This window comes from Leucopleurus acutus (assembly GCF_964270905.1).
Source record: "Leucopleurus acutus genome assembly, chromosome: 2".
Taxonomy (NCBI): domain Eukaryota; kingdom Metazoa; phylum Chordata; class Mammalia; order Artiodactyla; family Delphinidae; genus Leucopleurus; species Leucopleurus acutus.
This window is the reverse complement of record NC_139143.1, coordinates 80,259,763-80,274,829: the sequence shown is the minus strand read 5'-3', so window position 1 is coordinate 80,274,829 and position 15,067 is coordinate 80,259,763. Positions and strand designations below refer to the sequence as shown.

Here is a 15,067-nt window from a genome sequence, read left to right as displayed (position 1 = left end):
TCGGTGTCATGGAATAGGCTCTTCTTGCCAAGAACCAAGGGGCCTCCACACCCCCTTGGATAGGAGGGAGGGGCCCGACCTGATTGCAAGCTGGGGTTGGTAGAAGGCAAGTGCTTAAAAAACAAGGTGATTTCTCACAAGCGAAAGCCAAGCTCCCCAGTTTTCTGTGGGGAGGGCGATGTGCCCTGGGGCCAGGGCACAGTGGACGACCCCTACCTGAACACTTACAGATGGAGGTGGACTAGAACAGAGCGTTAGGGTCAGGGTCACCCAAAGTCGCTGCTGCCCTCCCCCTGCCTTTGTACCCTTGGGGACCAGTTCTCCCAGGCCTTTAAGGGCAGCATCTCTGCTCCACCCCAGTGGGTGGGAAGTCCTTCTTGGAATCTAACTTCTATGAGATAATAAAGCACTTTTGCAAACCTGTAAAGCACAGTGCAGCTTTAAAGGAGAACGATTATCGAGTTGGTTCCTCCACCCGCTGCCATGGAGGTCAGAAGCTAAGTAGAATATTGGGTGGGAACAAGGAAGGGGGACAGACCACCCCCTCAGTCCCCTTGAAGCTCTGAGAAGGAAGCATGTGCATGTGTGTCTGTTGGTGAAATGACCTACCAGGCTCTTGAATCAACCTGAGGTGGAGTGGATTGAGGTTATGCTTCAAGAAGGACTTCCTCAGTTAGGCCCGGGAGAAGTTGCCTCAGGAGGGCTGGAGCTGGGCAGTCTCCATCCTCCCAGAGAACCCCAAGAGGACATATTCGGAGTAAGGGCTGCCCAACAGACAGGGAAGGCCAGGCCCTCAGGTACTGGGGTGCAGAGCAGGGGTGCAGGTGAATGTGCTCTCCCTCCTCTGCTGTCCCTAGCCCAGCCCTCCTCTGGTTGAAATGACCACTGTTCATCCTTTCAAAGACCCTGGGAACTGAGCCCCTTATCTATTTGTCCTATAATTTAAAAATCCAAGGATTCTCAGAATCAACCCCAGCAGACTGGAAGGAAGCTCCTAACCTTACCTAGCAACCTGCTCCCACCCAGATATCTGAAGATGGAGCGGCTTAGGGTGGACTCAGCCACTTCCCTCCTCTATTTTCCTTTTCGTTATGACTTTTATACATTCTACTGGACCCAGGGGCCCTCAATGCTACTAAACTTTAAGCTATCTGAATATCATCTACTAAGTAACTAGTAATTCTTTCTCTTTTTCTCTAGGATTATATGAAATAATTTGAATTATTATTATTATTATAATTATTATTTTGTAGTATTCTTTTCTTTTAAACCCCTCGGTTTCTTTCTTTTTCTTCTCTCTCTCTCATTTTTGGTTAAAAAAACAAACAAACAAAAAAAACTATTTCTCTTAAATCTCACACCTCTCTGAGGGTTCCCGTAGGCCTGCTAGGCCTCAGTTCTGGACTTCCCCTTCTCACTCGCCCCTGGGACAGGGCAGGGGAAGGGGGGGACACCCCAGGATCCTCAATCCTCAGTCCTCCAGCTTCTTCCTTTCTCCTTAATCCCTTTCTTTGTTTGGCTCTGCCGGCTCCCCCGGGGGGGAGGGGTAGAGGGGAGAGGGAGCCCCGGGAGTGAAATCCAATCTACTTGCAGGGCCCCCGAGGGACCAAGTTCCCCTAGCCCCTGTCTCCACCATCCATCCCAGGATGCTCCCCCGGAAAAGCAAATGACATTCCTCCCCAAAAAAAAAGTGGGGGGAAAAAGGAACGTAAACCCGAACATATATTAAAAACACTTTTTTAAGATTTAACTCTGAATACAAATGTATTTTTTCTTCTCTCCCTACATATATTCTAAACCTTCTAAAGTTTTTTTATTTTTTTTAAGGATCACTTTATCATAAAATAAAATATCCTTTTCATATAATAAATTACCTAATAAAAAGTCTTTTTTTTTCATATTAGCCCAGGTTCTTTGCTACATTTATACGGTAATAAACGCCTTTATTAAAATAGAATATTAAATTATAAAGAACTGCTTTTTTTTTTTTTTTTTTTTTTGCTATTTTTGTTTTCTCTCCTCTGTGTTGGTCACCTATCTCGCTCCCTCTCACGCTCTCTTTCTCTCCTCTATCTTGTCTCTCACTATGTGTTTTGCGTTTGTTTCTAGGTTTGGCTCAATTAGTAAGAGTGGGATTGAATTTTCCGAGCCCCCTAGTGTAACAGTCTTCTGCCTTTGTGGGTAGAGTGGAGAGGGGGAGGGGGATCGACAGACAGACATCCCATCTTCCCACCCCCCTCCCCACCCCCCCTCGGCGACCGAGGGGTGCCCATTTGGTTTGGTTTCTATTGTACAGACATCTCAGGATGGCTCACATTGGCGGGAAGGAGGGAAGTTGTCACAGGCCAGTGTTCCTGGCTGTGACCTCCTTCCGCTCCCCTCCCTGGCTGGTGGTCTGGAGGGGAAGGCTGAGGAGAGGTGAGTTAATTCACAACAGGAGGAAGGAGAGGAGGAAATCCCCTCTGTACCCCCATCCCTGCACCCCCTCTCCATCCAGGAAGAATGGGACTCCGGAGCTTAAGTGCTCAGAGATCACTTAGAAGAGTCCCACCCTACTATATACAAGAATCTCCTAGGACCCCCCTGGGACTCCCATCCCCCATCCTCTCCTGGCCCGGCCAGCGGAACCCAGGAGGGCGGGAGGCTGGTGGCTGCCCCAGATGAGCAGTAGGGAAGCAGCAAAGGGGGTACAAGGCCTAAAATCATACATGATTCTCAGAACAGGCCCTGCTATACCCCAATCCTGCTTGGCTCTGGACTGACCCCTGTCTGAAGACCTGGTCTCTCTCCTCAACCACAATGAGTGAGACACAGACTTCATGATTAGCGTGCTAATAAGGGTTCAGGTCAGGTCCAGAGAGGGGCGCACGGAGTGGGGCACCGCAGGGGAGGAGGAGCAGCCCCTCCCCCCAGCAGCCTCTCCTATGGCCTCAGGCCCTTTCCTGCTCAAAACTGCAGACACACTACCCTGGCTCTCCCCTCCCACCACCAGAAAATCCAGCCCAAGAACTGTTCCCTAAATGTAATGCCCCAAGATGATAAAGGTGGAGGTTTGACCCTTTATGTAACCCAGTATTGGTCCCCTCCTCAAATTTTCACTGAGAACGGGGATACATTCCATCAAGAATTTGAGGTGTTTCTTTGGAGGAGTAGGAGAGAGGGCCTCCGGATGCCAGAAGAGGAATTAGGGGGGACCATCAAATTGTTCTTCCCCCTACTTCTCCCCAGGGGGATGGTGTCCCCAAAGCTGGGCTGGAAGGAGCAGGAGGGAGGGGGGAGAAGGGAAGAAAGAGAAAGAGCAAGACAGGGCTGGTTGTGACAGCCAGCAAGGGGTAGCAAAGAGGAGAGTTGGGGGAGAGAACAAAGGAGTGAGGAAAACCCAAAGGGAAGAAAGATGGGGAGGAGAGAGTGGAGGGAAAAGCTGCAAGGGGCAGAGAGGGGCACCCCCTCTCCAGATTCCTCTAGCCCAGCTTTGTGGGGATAGATGAGTTCTGAGCCCTTTATTGGTCGACATACTTCCTCCCCTTCCCCCTTAGAAAATCTATCCCGACTTCCGAAAGGGCCCCAACCCCCTTATACTGCTGGAAACCCAGGAACAGATTCCCAAACAGGATATGGCAGGGGAGGGTCTAAAGGGTCGTGGCTGGAGGTCAGAGTTCAGGACCAGAGGGCTTGGGGATCGTTAGAGCACCTCTAGATACAGATGGTAATTCTCCCTCTCCCTTTCCCCATCCCCTCCACAGAGGAAAGGGCAGTGTGACACACACAAGGGTAGGTGGAGAGGGGGTCAGGATACCTTAGCGGCCACCTCTGGCAAAACAAAAGTTTCTCTTAGCTGCTTCCAGACTGAAGGGTGTGTTGAGGTATCAGAGTTGTAACTCTAGTAAAATTTCCGGCCTGGCCCCCTCCCAACCTTTCCAGGACAGGGTGACCAGAGGCTCTGAAAGTGGTCCACCCTCCAACCACCATCGCCTCCCCTCCCCCCTCCCCAGAGAGCGAGTATCTCTAAGCACCTTGCCCCTCAAATCACTGATTTCCAAAAGGCCCTAGTGGAACACAGCTCCAAGAAGGGCCCCTGGGAGGTGGCCCCAGGAGGCAAGGGGCAGGGGGCTTAGGAAAATATTCGGATGGCTTGCGTGGCTGTGATGTGGCAGACGGGACACTCCGGGTCCGTCCTCTCGCAGATGCGTACTGCACACTCCATGCAGAACAGGTTGTGTCCGCAGGGCACGAGTGCGGCAGTCACCTCACTCTCGAAGCACACCATGCAATCCCGCCCGCCGCCGGGGCTCCGCAGGCCGCCCCCACCAAGTTTAGAGAAGCCCTGGAGCGGCTCTCCCGGCGGGCGTCTCGGGAGTCCTGCCAGCTCAGGCCCCGCAGAGGCGGCAGGAGAGCGGTGCGCGCCCGGGGGCCCGGCGCGGGCCTTGGCGGAAGAGGAGGAGGAGGAAGAGGCGGAAGAGAAGAGCACCGAGGTGGGCGTGGCGTTCTCCTGGCCCGCCCAGAGAGGGGGGCTAGTCTCCGCCACCCCGTAATACACGTCCTGCTTGCCCACGCCGTAGCCGGGAAACAGGTACCCGCCGTAGCCAAAGTCCCCTCCCTGCTCGCCCAGGCGCGGGGCCTCAAAACCAGAGTCCACTCCACACTCGCCGATGCAGCCCAGACTGTTCTGCCTGAAGGTGGAGAGGGGCTTGCAGCCAGGCGGGTGCACCCGCCAGGCCTCGGAGTAGCGGCTATCAAGCGCGGCGTCGGGGCTCCCAGCCAGGAAGTCGTTTTCATTGTTGTACTCGAGGATCTTGCCCGTGCGGACCGCGATGTGCGTCTCGATCTCCTCGCGCGCACGCTCCACGTTGCCCGGGGCACCGGTGATCTCGAACACCGGGTCTCGGTCCCGGCTTGGCGTGATAATGTACGTGTTGGTCTGCTGCTGGATGCGTTTGATGGTTGCCCCCTTGGGGCCCACCACCAGCCCCACCACGCGGTAGGGCACCCGCACACGAATAGTCACTTGGCCGGGCAGAGCAGGCGCCACGCCAAAGGCGGCGCCCGACTTGTTGCGGGAGGCCCGGATCATGGAGAAGTGCTCAGCTGCTGAGATGATTTCGCGTCGGGCTGTGGCCACGTCCTCCCGCCGCCCGGTCACCATGAACACTGGCTCCTCGCCTCGCACCGGCGTCTTGATGTAGGTGTTGGTCTTGGCCCTCAGAGCCTTAATCTTGCAGCCTGGGATAGATAGGCAAGGGAAGAGAGAGAAAGAAACTCACCGGGCAAGAAGGTTTGTGCTGAGTCCAACAAGCTCCTGCTCCTGCTCAGATACTCAGCCCCCCAGGAGCCTCTGTCTACCCTTTGAACCCCGCCCCCCAATCCACCCTAACCGGAACAATTCACTCATCGTATCTTAAATCTACCCAACGTCTCTATCAACCACAGATCGCCAAATGTCCCAACATTCCCTTGAATTTCATTCAGGACCTCCAAATTCACGCACTCTTTGAAATCCTGAAAAAATCACTGACCCTCCAGACAAGGTGCTAACCTCAAACCTACTCACTAACTCCTCTCCAACCACGAGCCGTTCCCACAATTTCTCTACTGATTTCTGGCTACTCAAACGTCCAAATCACTTAATCACCCCACCCTGCCCTGCAACTGCAATCTCTGATCTGTCACTGATCTTGATCTTTCCTCAGAACTGCAATGGACCCAGCAACCCACAATCTACTCCTTACTTGATCTCCATGCCTTAAAAGTGTCCTCCAGTCTACTCTGGGACCACTGACCCCCAGCTGCTCCCATGCCTTCCACCATGAGTGTCTCTCAGTGGGTCCCAAATTCATAGCAAGTTTTCGGCAACTAGTGGAGTGTGGGAGACTGGGAAGGGTCTGAGAATCAGAGTTTCAAGAGGGAAAGGAGGATAATGATGTGTGGTGTCTGACCCCATGGACACTCCTGCCACCCTGTCCCCTGGGGGCAGGAGAGCCAAGATGGGCTGGGAGCTGAGTAGGGTGGGGAAGAAGGTGTTCTGGACCTGTACTCTTGCTTTGAAGGAGTGGGTTCAAGGTAGGAGGTTGGGGAGAGAGGCAGAAAGAGAAATGAGAAAGGCCCAGACAAAGAGAGACAAAGAGGGAGAAGGGGAAAGAGAAAAGTGAGGGAGGCTGGGGTGGCCACACTGCAGTTTAAAGGTGGCAGACCTTGATGGCTGACTGAACAAGCCTCTCTCCTCCTCTCCCACTTCCCTCTCCCTGCCCCTAGCTTCACACAGAACCTCAGAGACTCACATACTTTCTCGAAGCACACATGCTACGTGTGTGAGTTTGCGCGTGCGCACACACACACGGACCTAGGAGCCGTGATGCAGTGTGCCTTTATCTAAGTGATACTTGTGGTGCAAACCTAATGTACACTTTCACATACCCCTCTCTCCCATACACACAGATTCTCTGCGTTTCAACCATTCATCCATCCCACTCTTCCATCCCCATCATTCCCAGCACATAAGCAGCACATTCCTATACACACCTGCCCACAACTTTGGTCCCCATTCACATTTAGACACGTTCACACCCCTCTCCAGATACACATTCACCATTCCCTTCCTCGCTCCCCAACCAACGCCAGTGGTCCTAGTTTTCCGATTCTGCCCCAACCCTCCAACCACAGGCCTGGGGTGAGCTCATCTTTTTTTCCCTCTCCTTCCTCCACTCCAGATGGCTTCTTCTCCAGATTGGCATGTGGGAGGAGAGAGTGGGTTGGGGGCAGCTCTCCTCACCTTCAAGAGACCTCAGGAAGGAGAATTTGCTCCTCCCTTTTTGTCTTCAGACCTCTTGGCAGCTGAGAAGTCCTACCTGTTGTCCAGCCCACATCCTTGCTGCTCTAACGTCAGTCAGTAAATGATTGTTCTATTTGTGAGGCATGGAGGGTTAAGGAACAGTGAAGCACCTTCTCCTACAACTTCTAATCGCATGGCATCTGATAGGCATCGGGGCTCTGGCTCTAAGTTTTGAGCCCATAAACTTACGCGAGAGCTAGGTGTCTTTAGGGACTGGAGTTAGGGTGAGGAGGACAGGCCGGGTATAAAACTAAGGAGAAAAGCTAGAGGCCTGGAGGTGCAGAACTGGTGGTGGACCTCGTCCTGGGTTTCGCAACCCTGAAGAAGCATCTCTTGAAGGGAAGACCCAGTTGGCTTCACCTTCCTAGAGGTCAAATAGAGGAGCACTGACACTGCAGCAGGAGGAGGGAGGTTAGACAAGAGAAAGGACTTCCATTTACTAAAGGAATGAGGGAGAGGCCTATCTTCTCTGAATAGGAGAAATCCCCCTACTTTTATGAGAGACAGGCCCATCTGATGCGGAGGCAGAAGAGGAAAGAATGACTCTATGAAATTCCGGGGCCTCCCAAGACCACCCCCGCACCCAAGAAAAGATATCAGTGTCCCCACCCAATTCCAGGGCCCTGGGTCCCTAGTTTCTGGCAACAAGAGGAAATCCAACTTTTAAAACCAGAAATCTCAAGAGATGGAGTGCCCAGGAGGATGAGGGCTATGCCTGGGAGTGGCATCTTCCCCTCCTCCATTCTGGATCTCCCTGCAAAATCCCCCCAACCCCCCACACTTCTGGTAGATGAGGTGAGATGTGGAGTAGGGGCCCTCCTGGCTTGCCTCCCCTCTTCCCCGGCCAGCAGCCGGCCTCCTCCCTCACTCCCAGCCGGAATGCAGCTCCTCTATTGTTCCCCACTGTGGGACAGCTCCTCCCCTGCTCCTCCCCCACCCCACACCTCCCCAGCCCAGCCCCCTTGCAATTTCCAAATCCCACCCCCCAACTCCCCTTTGGGAAACTGGGAGAGGGAAGGGTCCCCAGGATCCCGTCTGCTCAATCTGGACCCTCACCAACACTCCCACCCCCACCCGCCCAGGGATGCTGGAGCGGAGGAGGGTGTGGTATCAGACATACTACACTGGATTAATTCTACACCCACACCCCCCTCCCCCCAACAACACACCCAGACACATGCCCTCCACCAAATCTCCAGGTGAAGGTTTCTTACCCCCCAGCATGCCCTCACCCACTCCGTCCTACTCTCTCACTACCAGAGACCCCTCTCCAGGCCTCTGGCCCCTGGCCGTGGCCAGCCCAGAACAAAAGCCTGAGAGGGAGGAGGAGAGGTCCACACCAGGACGTGGCACTTCATTGGAGGCGCCCCTTCCAAAACCCCACAGACCATTCAACTTTGGTGTGTGGGTGACCACAGCACTCCCTCCTCCCAGCAGCCCCCCTTTCCCACCTCACCCCCAGGCTGGGACCCTCCCATGAGCCACACCCCCTTCCATTCCTACACTCAGCCCAACAAAGAGATAGATACTCAGTCTAGCTTCCCAGGCCAGGTCTCCCCCAAAGTCTGTAACTCCAGGCGGCTGGGGGTCCCAGGGGTGCCCCCTCCCCAAAACCACTAGCAAATGCCGGAGTTGGGGCTTCTGAGTAACTCTTTGCACATTCCACCAGTTTTTCTGTCTACGAGTGGACACCCCCTCCGGACAGCCTCCCCGGATTGGAAGACCGATCCCCCTCCCTTTTCCCTCTCTCCACGAGAGGATATTTCTTTGTCTAAGGGCAGAGCCCTGGGGGAGGAAGGATCTGGAGAACAGTCCCAACTGGGGGGGTGGGGGTAGCAGGGAACTTTGTGGCACTTGGAAATCAGGGTAGGGGGCGGGTCCCCCTTTGTGGGGAAGGGACAGAGCCAGAGGCGGGCAAGAAGGGAGGAAATGAACTTTCCGTGGTAGGGATGGGGTGCCCCCCACTCCAATCCCTCTCCGCGGTCCCGGCGCCCGCTTACCTTGCCTGCCCACGATCTCGGCCACGTGCTCGGAGGTGGGCACGGGTACACACTCGGTGGTGTTGCTGCTGCCCTTCAGGCGCAGCTCGGCCTCTTTGTAGAGAGCGCAGAGCTTGGCGTCGCTGGCCCCTTTGGGGGCGGTGGGGGGTTGGGGCGTCTGCGCCGCGGGGGCCGCCGTCGGGGCGGCCGGGGGCGCCGCGGGCGGCGGCGGCGGGGCCGGCTGCGGGGGGGCGGCCGGCTGCGCGGGGGCGCCGCCCCCCCCACCTCCCCCGTCCTCGCCCGCCGTGGGGGCGGGGGGCTCCCCCAAACCCAGGAGGCAGAGTTGATCGAGAGCCAGCTGAAGGGCGCGCTCGTCTTCCAGCAGCCCTCGGTCCTTAGCGCTTCCCCCGAAACATCCTAGTTCTCCAAAGCCCCCATTTCTTTCCATTATTCCAGATACCACTAGACTAGGCATGGCGAAACAAAAGCTGGGGGAGAGAGAGAGAGGGAGAGAGAGAGAGAGAGAGAGAGAGGTGGTGGAAGGGAAAAGAGGAGAGAGGAGGGGAGGGGAGAGGAGAGGAGGGGGGTGTGTGGGGAGGGGGGAACAAAGAACTGGGGAGGGGGGAAGAAAGCGAGATAGAAAGATAGACCCTCCCCCTAAGCCCCCCTCCCCAAACACCCTGTAACCCGACTCCCCTCGCCCCAGCCCCCAGGGTGGGGGTGGGGGGAAAAAGAAGCAAAGCCAAGAAAGCAGATCTCCTCTCCTCTCCGGGGGTGACGGGGGGCGGGGGGCTGCGGGATTTCTGCCCCCACCCCTCCCGCCTCGGTCCCGGGAGTCTCTAGACCCCACCGTCCAGACGCCCCCCTTAGGCTCCCGCACCGAGCCCCAGTCCAGGAGCGGCGCTCAGTGGCCCCCAATAGAGCCCAGCCCCTTCCAGCGCTCAAACTCTTTTGTTTTAAATGAACTGGATGGAGCAGCATGGAACTGACGGGAGGGGGGCGCGCCGGGGGCGCCCGGGGCATGCCGGGAGTTGTAGTTTCCCGCCCTCGGGGGCGCGGGGACGAATTCCTTGACCCGAGGAAGATATGGATGTGCCTTCGGTCTTTACTCGCGGCTGGGAGGCGAAGCTGGGGGTGGGATGGAAGTCAAGGTCCCTCATTTTTCCAAGAGGCGGGCACCGGGAGAGGAGTCAGTGTACAGAAACGGAACGTGTTGAAAAAAGGCTAATGGAATGTGCCCCCCTCCCAAGACGGGCTCCTTCCCGATCCGGGCAGGTCTTTGGTCCCTCTTTCTTATGGTAATGAGGGGGGGGGCGAGAGGGCGGGGAGCGGTCCCGGCTGGGTCACTGCGGCTTTCTGTCGCTCGCTCTCTCTCGCTCTCGCTCTCTCTCCCCTCTTCCCCCTCCCTGCCGCGCTCCCTCTCCGCTCTCAGCTCCCCCTCCCGCTCTCCCAGAGTCGATCCCGGCTCTGGGCCGCGGGGAGAGGTTCTCCGCAGAGCAGACAAAGCCCGCAGCCGCGATGCGGGGAGAACACGGCTGGGCGCGCTGGGGGGGCCGGGATGGGGTGCCGGGTTGGAGGGTGGGACCCCTTGGTAAAAGACGGGGTCCCCTCATCTCCAAACGGCAAGCCATCCCCCCTCGTCCTCTCCCGCTCCCCCAGTCTCGGAGATCTGAGAGGCACCGACTGGGAGGTGAGTTAGTTAACATCCTTCTGATCAGTAGAGGGGAGCTGGGAGGGCTGTGGAGAGATGAAGTGAGGAGGATGAAGGGGTGGAGGGAGAGGAGAGAAGTGGGGGGACAGAGAGTGAGGAGGCAAGGGAAGTCTTAAAGGCATGATGTGACTTAACAGTTTCGGGTGAGAGCCAGGAGCTTTGGGTGCGACAGAAGGAGGAAAGAGAGACTGGATGGAATGGAAACCCAGACTTCTTCAGGCCTGGGCCATATATGTAACTTGCGGGTGATCTGTTCTTTAGCCTTCACCATCATCCCACCTCTCCCCCACTGAAAACCCATTAATTCAGCTCCTTTGACTCTGGAAATTTGGTGAAAGTAAAAATCAGTTTTTAAGGCATGAATTGGACAGTTGGGCACTTTTAGGGGAGTTTGTGGAAGTTGGAGTGTAATGCAATCTTTTCTCCCCTTACCCCATAGCTTCAACATTTCTTTTGTTACCCTTTTTATTCCTGGGTCTTTCCCAGTAGGAGAAGGGATGGCACTGCAGCTTGAGGGCTTGAGGTCAGACTTTTAAGAACTTCCCAAAAGTTTTATAAGAATGGGTGGGTGAGCTACAGTGGTAAGGTGTCCTTTTCTGGAGTGCCTTGGAAACCAAAAATCTGAACTAGTTTGTGAGGTAAAGTCCTGCTTGGAGGCAGGGGAACAGAGGAGATGACCTCATAGACCAGGCACAGTGAGGCCGTGAGGGCTGAGCTGCAAGCCCAGTTCCCTAAATTGATTCTTGGAGAGAGTAAATTTGCACACCAATGGGAGGGTGGGAGCCAGCGTGGAGGATCACAGACGGGGTTGGGGGTTGGCACACTGCGGGGCTCTTGCTTCTTTGCCTGGCAGAAGATGCAGGGAAGGGGAGCCATGACTGAGAAACCCCGGAAGCCCCCGGAATTGGAGAAGGGGTGCCCTCTGGATCGAGGATTTAACATAAAGTTAACAACAGACCTTCTTGGATTGGGCACTCCCGCCTCTAAGCAAGAGTGGGCGAGGAAGAATTGGAGAGACATAGCCCTGTGGGAGTGGCTGTTTCCTGCTCTTGTCCCCTCTCCTTCTGCCCCAGGAACTTGGATTGGGGGAACCAGGCTTGGATTGGGGGAACCAGGGAAAGCGTCCTACTCTGTGGACCAGGTGACTGTTTTTCACATGAACAGAAATCACAAACGGTTGCATAGGACTGATTGTGTGCCAGGCCTTTCTGTCACCAGCCGGTCTGAGCCTTCCTGTCCCCTCTGAAATGAGATTCCCCCTAGACACTCACTCCTGAATTTGCCCTGCTTCCACTTTCCTCCCCACTAAGCTAATTAAAGCAGGAGGTTAATGACCAAAGAAGCCTTGGGGGTTTGGCCAGGGAGGAAAACAAAGGACAGAACCAAGTGTGTGCGAGTGGGGAGGGGACAGCTGCTGAATGGGAAGGGACAGACTAAGGGGCAGGGTAGGGGAAGGGGCAGTCCCTGCTGGGCCCCCGCTCACTGATCCAACAAGGACTAATCAGCCCCCCTGGGTGTGTTCATGTACCATGGGTCCACCCACAGGCTCCCACTGACTCCAAATACCCAAGGTGAGAGAGGCAAACATGAACCTGGCACCTGGAGGGCAGGACGTGTGTGTGAGCGCACTTAGGTCTGGGGCTTGGCTCTGCACATAGAGGCATGTGCCTGCAGATGGTGCAGGGTACGTCCACCCACAGGGGGCCTGCCAGAGTGCCCAGTGGCAGCAGAGCCTGGCGATGGGCACCTTGAGGAGCCAGGTTCTCAGGAGGTTTTTTTTTTTTTTTGGCTGTAGGATCTTAGTTCCCTGGCCAGGGATTGAACCCATGCCCTTGGCAGTGAAAGCTCAAGTCCTAACCACTGGACTGCCAGGGAATTCCCTCGGGAGGGGTTTTGATGAGTCCTTCCCTCACTCCCAGAGGCTGGTGCCCTCCTTTGTTCAGGGGACTCCCCTCCTCCACTGACATTTGTGTTGGCCAAGCTGAGTTTCTGTCCAGGGGCCCTCCTTTTCCTCTCTCCCCCCCCTGCCCATTCTAGAATTAGGCCCATGAGGGCTGAAGGCCTTACTTAAACAATTTTGCTTGGAAATAGGTAGCTATGCCCGCCCCACCCCAGCCCTCACTCTGCCCATGACCAGCAAGGTGTGTAGGTGGCATATCTCCTTCAGGACCTTGGAGGACAGGACTGTGTGTCTCATCTTTTTTTTTTTTTTTTTTTTGCGGTACGCGGGCCTCTCACCGTTGTGGCCTCTCCCATTGTGGAGCACAGGCTCTGGACACACAGGCTCAGTGGCCATGGCTCACGGGCCCAGCTGCTCCGCGGCATGTGGGATCTTCCCGGACCAGGGCACGAACCCGTGTCCCCTGCATCGGCAGGCGGACTCTCAACCACTGCGCCACCAGGGAAGCCCTGTGTGTCTCATCTTTGTCATTGTCTCCTACCCTAGTCCCCCAGTACCTAGCACACGGCCCTGCCCAGAGCAGAAGCTCAGTAAGGGTGTAGTGAGTGTAACTGCGCATTCCAAGCTTCCTGATGTAGGAGGAAGGAGCAGACCTCTGGAGCCAAACATGCTGGCTGTTAATTCTGCACCTTGAGCAGTCAATTACTGCTGAGCCTCGATTTCCTCATCTCTCAAATGGAAATAATAAGCCAAGTTCCTAGCACAGTGCCTGGCTCATTTAAGGTGTTCAATCAATGTTAGTTTGGGGGCCCTGGTTGCTCTCCCCTGGCAATTGACTTTACCTAGACTGTGGTCTTCATTAATTAATTTTCATTAATTCATTCAGCTAACTACTTCCTATTGAGCTCTTAGGATGTGCCAGGCACTGGAGGAGGTCCTGACCCACTGTGAGTCATTTGAAGATAGTTCTAGATCTAGACTTGCAGAAATAAGATCATCCCAAACAAACAGCAGCTAAATCCAAAAATAATTCCTGTTGAGCACTGGAGTGCAGGTGAACTCTATATGTCTCTAGCACACACACAGCCTCAGGCCTGAGGAACAAAGGACCCTGTGGAGTCATTGAGTTGGCTGTATGAGCGTGTGTGTCTATGTGCAGGTGTATCTGTGTGTGTGTGTGTGTGTGTGTACACAGGTCTGGCTGCAAGGCAGGAAAGGTGACCCAGTTGAGAGTGGGATGGCCCAGAACTCGAGTGGAGGCTGAAAGACAGGAGTGGGATGGGTGATCCAGACTGTGCTTATCTGTGTGTGGAGCTGTGTCCCTTTTCTTCTTCCAGCAAACCTGGGCACCTATTATTGCTGTCGTACCAAGGGATGGGGCACAAACCTAACACCTGCCCCTCCTCTGCCCTATTCTCAGAGCCCCCAGGGAGGGAGGCAGACACAGGAGGCTACCATCAAGGTTGCCCTAGCAAGCTGGCTGGCCCTTATAGAGGTTATCTCATCCATCTCCCTACTCCTCTCGGGATGCCTTCTCCATCTGTCTTAATCAGCTAGGCCTCCTGTCCTATACTTTATGGGGTTTATGTTTTCTTTTCTTAATACCCCTCCCTATGGGAAGTCTACCTTGTGATCTAAACACCATTCGTCCTGCTGAGAGTGCAGCCAGTTTTCTCTCTGTTGCTGGAATACACTCAACTCATTAATTTCTTTCCTTCTTTCTTCCTTGCTTCCTTCCCTCCTTCCCTCCTTTCTTTCTTTCTTTCTTTCTTCCTCTCTTTCTTTCTTTCTCTCCCTCTCTCTCTCTCCCTATCTTTTTCTTTCTTTCTTTCTTTCTTTCTTTCTTTCTTTCTTTCTTTCTTTCTTTCTTTCTTTCTTTCTTTCTTTCTTTCTTTCTTTCTTTTCTTTTCTTTCTTTCTTTCTCTCCCTCTCTCCCTTTCTTTCTTTCTTTCTTTCCGGCCACACCACACGGCTTGTAGGATCTTAGTTCCCCGACCAGGGATTGAACCCAGGCCATTGGCAGTGAGGCAGTGAGAACACAGAGTTAACCACTGGACAACCAGGGAATTCCCCTCAACTCATTAATTTCAATCAGTGAGAATGTATTGGGTAAAATTCTCTAGGACACACAAAAGAAGTAACAGACTTGATCTCTGCCCTCAGCAAGACACAGAAACTAGCCTACATGACCCAGAGAACATGGACAAACAGGATTAAATGTGAGGGCAAAACAGTCTTTGGTACTTGGAGGCCTACAGAGATTGGAGAAGAGAGGAGGTCTCTCTGGGTCCTTCCACTGTTGTGGGCCCAATCTCCAAGGGCTTTGGACCTGGACAGACAAACACCTCTCTGCTCCTCCCCTGGGACCACTCCAGCACTCCCCCTAGCAGGTCCCCTGCACTCTCTGATTTCCCTAGGGAGAGCAGCTCCGAGGGGCTGGGGCAGAACTAGGGTCCCCCAGGACAGCTGGCTGGCAGGGCCCCTCTGGGATTCAGGGCCGGACCCAGGTGTCCGGGAGGCAGGTGATACCAGAGCTGTGACAGTTGGTCCCCAGATTCCTCACCCAGTGGCGCCAGCTCTGGTTTCGGGCTGAGGCAAGGGAGGGGGAGGGGCACCTGGTGCCAGGCAGGGCTGGGTGTTCTCTTGGGGCA

The 15,067-nt window shown here is 54.9% G+C and overlaps 1 protein-coding gene across 1 annotated transcript; it reads right to left on the bottom strand.

The window, feature by feature from the left end:
• Positions 1-4,111: 4,111 nt before the first annotated feature.
• MEX3A (mex-3 RNA binding family member A) lies at positions 4,112-9,280 on the bottom strand (the record flags this gene model as incomplete). The annotated part of the gene is made up of 2 exons (XM_082864712.1): positions 4,112-5,220; positions 8,827-9,280. 2 exons carry the CDS (start codon positions 9,278-9,280, stop codon positions 4,112-4,114), a joined length of 1,563 nt encoding a protein of 520 aa, XP_082720838.1.
• Between the last annotated feature and the right edge of the window lie 5,787 nt (positions 9,281-15,067).